Source organism: Tachypleus tridentatus, chromosome 10, assembly GCF_004210375.1.
Source record: "Tachypleus tridentatus isolate NWPU-2018 chromosome 10, ASM421037v1, whole genome shotgun sequence".
NCBI classification, from domain to species: domain Eukaryota; kingdom Metazoa; phylum Arthropoda; class Merostomata; order Xiphosura; family Limulidae; genus Tachypleus; species Tachypleus tridentatus.
In genome coordinates this window covers 6,885,522-6,895,760 of record NC_134834.1, presented here as the reverse complement: position 1 = coordinate 6,895,760, position 10,239 = coordinate 6,885,522, and the positions used below count along the sequence as shown (strand labels likewise).

Below are 10,239 nucleotides of genomic sequence, written 5' to 3'. Positions count from 1 at the left end.
ATAACTGTTACATATGTAAGGCTGAATTAATACAACCTTCAAAGATTCTAAAAAGGTGTAAAGTCATATCAGAGGTGACACAAACTTTGATTTTGTTATCTGAAAATATACAAAACTTGGTTGTTAACTTACTGTGCTAGCCAAGTGGGTAAACTAGATAATAATACAGTTTAGATATATAACTCATTTGTTTTGCTAGTTTAATATGAACTTGTTTTGTGGCAGGATAGATGAACATGGCTGGTTTATCTGTGTACTAACCTTTTTGCTGGTACTTGAGAATTATCTGAATTTGGTTATAACGTGTTTGTCTTGCTAGTTTAATATGAACTTGTTTTGTGGCAGGATAGATGAACATGGCTGGTTTGTCTGTGTACTAACCATTTTGCTGGTATTATCTGAATTTGGTTATAACATCTGTTTATCTTGCTAGTTCTCCTATTCAGCCTAAGAGTTTGCATCATCTACTGGAGAAATTTAGACCTTTTTGAAAATAAACACTTTCAGATAATGATGAATACATTTTCAGAAAGCGATTCAGGCATCTGATAATGTATTACTTCTCTTGTGACGTATACCTAACATATTAATTAATCTATTTGTATTACTTCTCTTGTGACGTATGCCTAACATATTAATTAATCTATTTGTATTACTTCTCTTGTGACGTATACCTAACATATTAATTAATCTATTTGTATTACTTCTCTTGTAACGTATACCTAACATATTAATTAATCTATTTGTATTACTTCTCTTGTGACGTATACCTAACATATTAATTAATCTATTTGTATTACTTCTCTTGTGACGTATACCCAACATATTAATTAATCTATTTGTATTACTCCTCTTGTGACGTATACCTAACATATTAATTAATCTATTTGTATTACTTCTCTTGTAACGTATACCTAACATATTAATTAATCTATTTGTATTACTTCTCTTGTAACATATACCTAACATATTAATTAATCTATTTGTATTACTTCTCTTGTAACATATACCTAACATATTAATTAATCTATTTGTATTACTTCTCTTGTGACGTATACCTAACATATTAATTAATCTATTTGTATTACTTCTCTTGTGACGTATACCTAACATATTAATTAATCTATTTGTATTACTTCTCTTGTAACGTATACCTAACATATTAATTAATCTATTTGTATTACTTCTCTTGTAACGTATATCTAACATATTAATTAATCTATTTGTATTACTTCTCTTGTAACGTATATCTAACATATTAATTAATCTATTTGTATTATTCCTCTTGTAACGTATACCTAACATATTAATTAATCTATTTGTATTACTTCTCTTGTAACGTATACCTAACATATTAATTAATCTATTTGTATTACTTCTCTTGTGACGTATACCTAACATATTAATTAATCTATTTGTATTACTTCTCTTGTGACGTATACCTAACATATTAATTAATCAATTTGTATTACTTCTCTTCTAAGGTATACCTAACATAATAATTAATAATCTCTATGTTCATTCTTTGGACTGTTACTAAATATGTAAAAGTAATTTTACAACACTCATAATGTTGTCATTATTTATGGTATTACAGATAAATAACAATAATACTTGAATTATGTAGACACGTTCGCGACATTCAACAGAACATAATTAAAAACAACATATGTAACTTGGGGACTCCAAATGTATTGCATTTATTTAAAATTCGAAATCAAAGCTTTGTTAATATTGTCAGAGTTAAGTCTTGGTTTTGTTATATTACAGAAGAGTTGTGCTTGACATAAATTATTAATAACACTATGTTACCCAAATTTTGTTCCTGGATAGTATGTGTTATTTGCTTATTTTGTAAAAGTACAGAAAATGACCATTATTCCCTTCAAACTTTGCTTCTGTGACCCGGATAATGAAATTTAGAAATTAACCTATTTTCTATGTAAAAACGGACAAATTTGCACATTTTCATTTACACAAAGGTCTGAATAAAACAACATATGAATCAAGATTTACATGTATTTATACTAAAGTTATACAAAAATGTTTAGAAGTGAATAATTTTTCTAGATTTGTGACTGTAATGTAAATCACTTTCACGTATCAGCCCCTAAATACAGTCTCCTATCATGTTTTTGTTATACACTCCCAAGTCACAAAAGCAAAGTTTGAATAGATCTTTTCCATTTACTTTAGGCATAAGCAACTGGGAAATAACACTTTCTGTCCAGGAACAAGAAACAGTAAAAATTTTGTTACATAGTGTAATTAATCATTAGTTCTGTAATGCAGCGATGTAAATATATAAAAAAAGCTTCTATAAGGAAAAGGTATTTGATACAGTTTAATTTAATTACAAATTTTGTTTTTCTAATTAATAGTATAAATCTTCAAAAAACTAATCGATAGTAAATTAATATAATGGTTCATGTTTGTTTCTGTATTTTTAATTTTAAAACCTTTAGTTGAAGTAGAACATACAGAAGATGCTGTGTTGGAACACAAAGCAACAACAATTTGTAATTATGATTTTCTATTTACGACACAGAAAATATTTGCTGGCTTCATCATGTGTGCAGTGTTTAAACTTTCCCTTTAACCAAAAAAAAACAAAAAAAACATTAGTTAATAAAGATACGATAAACTAACGTTTTTCTAAATAAAGGAAAACAGTTTGATCCTAATAAATTAAAGTTTAGATCAGTTTATACGAAAAGGGTAAGGTGAACGAATCGCTTTAACTTCTAGTGAGAAAAGATGGTTAATTGTGTGTTTATAATAGATGAACTAGTCTGCTTGACTTTAACAAATTCACAAAATTGTTCCAGGAGGAACGAATGACAGGAAGTTCGTGTGGTAATTCTTGGTTTTTGTGAAACTACAAAAGTAAACCGTGATATTTCGTTAAACTGCATTTTTGTTTTTTTGTGAATACTTATTACCTTCTGTGACAAGTGTGAGGGCTTATAACGCTAAAATTCTAGTTTCGATAGCCGTGCTGAGAAGAGCATATACAACGCATTTGAGTTCAACAGTAAGTCGTATATAAATACTAGGAAATGTGTCGTGATAACTCAGTTGTTATCTCGCCAGCTACACATTTTAATAACGTTACTAAAGTCGTCCGTTTTGCGTTTTTCACGTTCAATTTTAACAAATAGCAAGAGATAATTTAAAATTAGTGAGAAAATAGTTATTGCACAGACGAAAATTATTTGGAGTTAGTAAACAATATTTTAGTGTAAAAGCTTTAAGGTGTACTCGATTTGCAATAACTTTTACTGACTAAACGGGCTTTGTGGCTCGGGTGCTCGGTTCTTCATTCACGAACCACGAGGTTGAAACACATCTTCGATCATGTTTGTCGTTTTCGCCGTGGTGGTCTGATGATGTAGTTGTCAACCCACTGCTCGTTATTAAAAATTAATGGTGTGGTGTTGACTATCCAAAGCCGCAGGAATCGGTATTGCAGATACAAATTATTAAAATTTGATTTTAATAGTGTGTGTAAGTATTTGTAGTTCAAATGGTTTAAGATTCAATCTAGTAGCATTATATTTTTAAAATGTTTTTGGTAGGAGCATACCACCAGCCTTATCCAGAAATGTCAACGCCAGATTACTCCAAAATTATTTCTCACAAAACTTTACTCCATCCTGTCACTAGCAAAAATATGGATGGCTAGTGTATATGGCCCTCTAGTGTCTTTAAGCGAAAATTCAACAAAACAAATATTAAATTTTCAAGGAACTTAGGATAAAGTTAATTTTTTTCTTTTGTTTTTTTTAATTATAAAATAATTATTATATGAAAAACTGATATCCTGAATTATTGTTCAAATTAATTAACCACCTAATAAAAAATACTCGAAATAGTGGTGTGATTTGTTTTTTGTGCAACATTTCTTAATATATCAATGATAGATTAGAAGGCAGCTAGTAAACCCTTTAACTAATTATCTACCAACAAATAGTGGGGTTGACGAATTAGTGTTTCGTGTTAACCAAAGATAGACGATGGATTATCTGTGCTATGCTTTCAGCACCATAAGAGAGTGACCAATAAACTGTATTAAAACGAAAAAAAAAGTAAAATAAATATGTAAAAGAATGAAATTTTAGAAATCACTAAGATGATGATATTGTAAAGATTTAGCGATGAAGCTCGTCTCCTTAACTTTGTTTAATTTCAAAAGGTAAAGGTGCAGAAATTACCCGCCAATTTCTAATCATACTATGGCTTGAGGTAAATATACTAAAATCATTTTAGTTCATGCGGATTGTAACAACGGCTTTTCGTGAAATATTTTGATATTAGTATTGTAACACTAACCCAGTAATCATGTAAATAGTTTAATCAAAAAAGGTTTGTAATTTCTTAAACTAGCTTATGCAGCGTTTCTCAAGCTGGAGTCCACAAATCATATTCGAAGTTTCATAAAAAATATCTTTCGTAAAATATATTTATATCAATCTAAACATTTAATTTTGAAATACAATTTTCCATGTACGCAAATATTTATTTTTTAAATCAATGACAGGTTTGGGAGCAGAGAAAATTTTTAATTACAAATACCCTTAGGTTATTAACGTTTGAAGATTTCTGTCCTAGCTGTTTGACCTTTCTACTCTAGGTATAAAGCACATATATAGTTTTTAATGGATAAAAAATGAATATAGGGCTTGGTAAGATAAAAACATTTTTCTCGTTTTTTTCGCCGCCCCAGTAGCACGGCGGACTTACGATGCTAGAAACTGGGTTTCGATGCTCGTTGTAGGCAGAGCACAGGTAGCCCCTTGTGTAACGTAATTACAAACAAAGAAACTAGTTCTATCTGAAAAATCTTGAACAAACTGAATCTTTAAAAAAGAGCGGTTGCCTTTTCTCTAGCTCCCACGATGAGTAATCTAAAATCCTATGTTATTTATTTTTATCAAAAGTAATACGATATATATATATATATATATATATATCTTTAATACAAAAAATGGGCGTTGTTACTAAATCATTTCAAATTTTGCAAAACAACATTTTTACTAATATTAAAGGCTGCAAGTAGCTCAGGGCGAATTATGACGGATTATAACTTAAAATAGGGTTTCGAATACATAATTGTATAGTTTTGGGTTTAACAATTAACAAAATGCCAGAGTAAAACACACTTTCTCGTGGCGGTTGCTATGGCAACACGAAGTATCATAAAAGTTATGTCTAAATCGTGTCCATTCAGGCATAAGAGTTTATTGAGTTAAAAGTAGGCCTAATTTAAGTGCAAAAATTATATGTATTTTAAAAGTAGAAACTTATGACTGGAATTATAGATTTATGCTTCGGCAATCAGTAATTACGCTTAATATTAGGAAATACTTATAAATTATATCACATGTTAAAAGACAACAGAATATTATCGCATTAAATTTGGATAATTGGCGTTAGTACTATTATGAGTAATAATTGAATTGTAATTCAACCATTATGTACATATATGCTGTTCGGATTTGCCCTGTTCTTACCAGAGTTAAGCCATATTGTTATTAATATGCGATTTAAGTAACATCTATAATGTGGCACGGATACCACATATTTCTTTCTTTTAATTTTTAATAATAATGAATGTTATTGAATATTAAATTATTTAAATAATACTACGTATTTTATATTTCAATTTTATGTTATAAAACAGACATGTATTGTTATGGAAACAACAATCCTTGGAAATTTTCCAAAAGCTTAGATGTGTCATCCTGGAAGTTCAAAGATATGGAATGTTCAGAAAGCTCCTCATTTCGACCTTTGAGTAATACTAACAGTGAATTATCAGAAAATACAAAAACAAGTAATGTCAAGAAGAGTGTTATTCCTGAAGATAAATTTAACACATACAGTACAAGAATGCCAAAGCATCAAGATCAAGACAAAGACTGAAAGATTTTGATGAACTAATGTTGAAATATCAAAAACAAATACTTTGTGAAAGTTTACAAGCACAATTGGACCCATCTGTAGGTAGAAGTTAGATTTTTTTCAACAATGTCTTTAAAATAATGAGTAGTTATACATGTTTTAAGCTATACTTAACACTAATTAAGAAGCTTTGTTTTATATAGATATATGTTGCTTACAAGGGTTTTTCTAGTTGTAATATTCCATGTAATAAGATTTGTTTAAACAATAACAGCCATTTTAACTAAATATTATCTATTAATTTAGTAGCATTGAGTATAAAGTAAGGTGGTGGACAGACAAACCCTATGTTTTAAGAACTAGTAAGAATTTTCAATACAAATTAAGGTCCTAATTGCTAATTTGGTCAATATTTGTTTTTATTACTAATGGAGCAACAATTTCTAAATATTTCATAAGAAATCTGAATGATAACCCATACCTGTGACAGTTAAGTGTAGACATATCTAGTTAATAGAAGATTGATACACAAACATATTTATTTATGATCATATCTGTCACTATTATTGAACATTTTGATACACGTACAAATAATAAATTTAACAGACACTTTGGGCAGATTTCATAATTTGTGTTGGTTTTAGACTGCATGTGAAATGTATTCTTTAAAAATCTGATGTGGTTCTAACACTGGTTAGATGTATTTTATAACAACATGCATTATGGTTAAATTCTTTACTCAAACAGTTTTTAGACATTGTTATGATACACTATAGCTATGGTGTGTTATTTGTGGTCGCTGTGTCACCACTGTTTTACACTGTTCTTAAATTTCTTCTTGTCTTCTATTGTTTGCATGGAACAACTTTTACGTTTTCAATTCCATCGTGAGTTTGCCAATTACTGTAGTAAATCACACCTGAAGAAGTTATAAAAACAAACCACTGAGCAAATAAAAACTTTGTTTTTATAGTTGATGCTCTCAAATTATCAGATCAAAAACACTGTTTTGTTTTATTGAATCTGTCTTACTGTAATGTATTTTATTTCATATGTGAATAATAATAAATATATATATCTACAGAGTGGCCCGTAAGTCCCTACCCATCCACATATCTTATGTATCCAGTGTATTTGTGTGCTGTCCCTCATTCTCGCTGCATAATATTATGCGACATCATGTTCTGTGAGACATTTTCCTCAACATAGCAGGGGTTATTGTTCCAAATGTCACGGTAACAGCTGCCTTCAACTCATCATTTGTATTATAACGTTGTTTATAATAACATATGGATGGGTAGGAACTTACGGGCCACCCTGTATTATGCTATTTACAGAATCAAACTGACAACAGTTTGGTTTTGTTTGTATTAGATACTTCATTTTGTGAAAGATATTCTCCAATTGGAACTTCCAGAAACAGATGATCACGTGAATGCTAGAGATGAAAGTGGAACAAAAAATTCTGTCAGTGACGAAGAATCCAGTCGGTACATTTTCCAACCTCTTGTCAGACTTAAGTTTAGTATGGTTATCAAGTGACTGGTCTATAGCATGGTGAACATCAAGAAGCTATTTTGAAACTTCTAGCTTGTAAAGATGTTAATGGATAATGTATATAGTAACTACACTATTCATAATGTATGGACAACAAGGGACAATTTGTCCTAAGTAACCATATTATTCATAATGTATGGACAACAAGGAACAATTTGTCCCTTTATAGTTGTCTCTGCACATTTACCTTTGATAAAAGTCAAAATTTAAATGTCATTTTCCTTAAAGTTCTGGTCTCCCATTATTTCTGATCACAAGTCATTTAACATGTCAATTTCCTTATTAGAAAAATAAAATCTTAAACGGAACATAGTCTGTATTTTCCAAACCTTGAATTTCTATCTTGTTACATTCAGAATATTGCACATAAAGCTGTGGACCTTTATCTTATTGTTTTACCATTGTAAACTTCTATGAGATTACATTTTAACCTATTGTATCTCAGAACGGCTGGTATGGGTATTAACACTTTTATTGATAAGCAGAGAACAACATTTCGATCTTCTAAGGTTAACTTGAAGATGACCTAGGAAGGCCAAAATGTTGTTCTCTGCTTATCAGTAAAAGTGTTAATACCAATACCAGCCGTTCTGAGATACATTTGTATTTCAAGTGGGTTTCTCGTCATCAAGAATGTTTACTCTATTGTTCTGAAGAGTAGATAAGTTAACAAAGGTTAAACCTATCACTATATGTTAATCTCTCCATCTCCAGAATCATCTTAATAGTTTTTCACTGAACTCGCCAATAATTCGATATCTGTTCTTAAATAAGTGGACAGAACTAAACTATGCACAGTATTCTAAGTGAGGCCTAATAGAGAGAGATTATTTCTTTTAACTTTAAATCATAATATCTGTAAATACACCTTAAATTTCTATTGGATTTGATACTAGTGACAGAGTATTACTCTGATTAATTTAGTAACTAACTTATCCAATGCTGTGTGGAAATACTGTTGTTCAGTCATACTATTGAGTTGGTTGCTGTCTATACTAATATGTAGTTCAATTTATGGTAATTGAAACATAGTATCTTGCACTTACTCTAATTAAAGATTATTTCAATATTTGTTCAACTGTCAAACCAAGTTTTACTCTATTACCTCAACCTTTTCAGTACAGCCAGAAATACCCAAGAATTTCAATTGGCAGACTGCTGATTTACCAATTTTGCCTCAATCCATATCATTCGTGTGAATACAAACAACCTAAAGTTCACCTGACAAACTTTCAATCATAACAAGTTACAAACAGACTTGGACGAATTTGAACAGTCTTCATGAAGGAATGTTATTTTTTGAAATATCAGACCAGATTATTTACTAGAGACAAAGTCTTGAACAAAAGAAAACCGGATAGCTTTATGTGTGAGGAGTGAGTTACATCCTGTTGAGTTGGGGCATATTGGAGACAATAGCAGTGAGACTGATTCAGTTTGGTGACAAAAACCTGCTTGAAATAAAAATGTATCTCAGAACGGCTGGTAGGGGTATTGACACTTTTATTGATAAGCGAAGAACAACGTTTCCACCTTCTTCAGGTTAACAAGCCATTCTGAGATACATCAGTCAGTTTGGGTTAGTGTCAGTGAATATAAAGGGAAAAGTTGTAATTTGGATTTCTTATAGACTACCAGTTTAGAAAATAGAAGATAATGAGAAACCGTATAATTAGATCAGGATGGTATCTGTATATTATGGGATATTTTAATATGTGGGGTTTTCATTGGGAACATTTGAGTCTGGCAGTGAGGGGCATAGATTTTGGAAATTAAGTGTTTTTTTTTAATTTCTTGCAAAGCTACATGAGGGCTGTATGCACTAGCTGTTCCTAATTTAGCAATGAAAGACTAGGGGGCAGGCAGCTAGTCATACCACCCATCAGTAGTTGTGAAGGTTTTGGAGAATGTGATTAAAAGATATATTGTAGAGTCACTTGAAGCAGTTTGATGTAGTGTCAAAGATACAGCATGAGTTCACTAAGGGAAAGTCTTGTTTAATATATCTTCTGACATTCTTTAAGAATGTTACTACAGGAGTTAGCAAAGGAAACACTGTGCGTTTGTGTTACATTGATTTTCAGAAAGTGTTCGATAAGATGCCTCACAAGAGATAAATCTGTGCATGTTAGGGAAATGTTAAATTGGATATAAAATTTGTTGGAAAGTAAAAAGCAGAGATTAGTAATAAATGGATCATAGTTACAAGTGGTGTGTCTCAGGGCTCTGTGCTGACTTCTTTACTGGGTCATAGTTACAAGTGGAGTGTCTCAGGGCTCTGTGCTGGCTTCTCTACTGGATCATAGTTTCAAGTGGTATGTCTCAGGGCTCTGTGCTGGCTTCTCTACTGGATCATAGTTACAAGTTGTGTGTCTCAGGGCTCTGTGCTGACTTCTTTACTGGATCATAGTTACAAGTGGTGTGTCTCAGGGCTTTGTGCTGGCTTCTCTACTGGATCATAGTTACAAGTGGTGTGTCTCAGGGCTCTGTACTGGCTTCTCTACTGGATCATAGTTACAAGTGGTGTGTCTCAGGGCTCTGTGCTGACTTCTTTACTGGATCATAGTTAGAAGTTGTGTGTCTCAGGGCTCTGTGCTGGCTTCTCTACTGGATCATAGTTAGAAGTTGTGTGTCTCAGGGCTCTGTGCTGACTTCTCTACTGGATCATAGTTACAAGTGGTGTGTCTCAGGGCTCTGTGTTGACTTCTTTACTGGGTCCTAGTTACAAGTGGTGTGTCTCAGGGCTCTGTACTGGCTTCTCTACTGGATCATAGTTAG

At 31.4% G+C, this 10,239-nt stretch overlaps 1 protein-coding gene across 7 annotated transcripts in view; it reads left to right on the top strand.

The window, feature by feature from the left end:
• The first annotated feature begins 5,071 nt into the window (after positions 1-5,071).
• Positions 5,072-10,239, top strand: part of LOC143228696 (uncharacterized) — a 28,363-nt gene continuing 23,195 nt past the window's right edge. For 2 of the 7 annotated variants that reach the window (XM_076459971.1, XM_076459970.1), the window contains exons 1-3: positions 5,074-5,431; positions 5,684-6,002; positions 7,279-7,394. In XM_076459971.1, coding sequence (XP_076316086.1) covers positions 5,943-6,002; positions 7,279-7,394 — 176 coding nt within the window. In that variant the 5' untranslated portion in view covers positions 5,074-5,431; positions 5,684-5,942. Of the gene's footprint in view, positions 5,432-5,683; positions 6,007-7,278; positions 7,462-10,239 lie in introns of those variants that run through there. The other 5 variants (XM_076459967.1, XM_076459965.1, XM_076459966.1 and 2 more) reach the window with 5 other exon arrangements.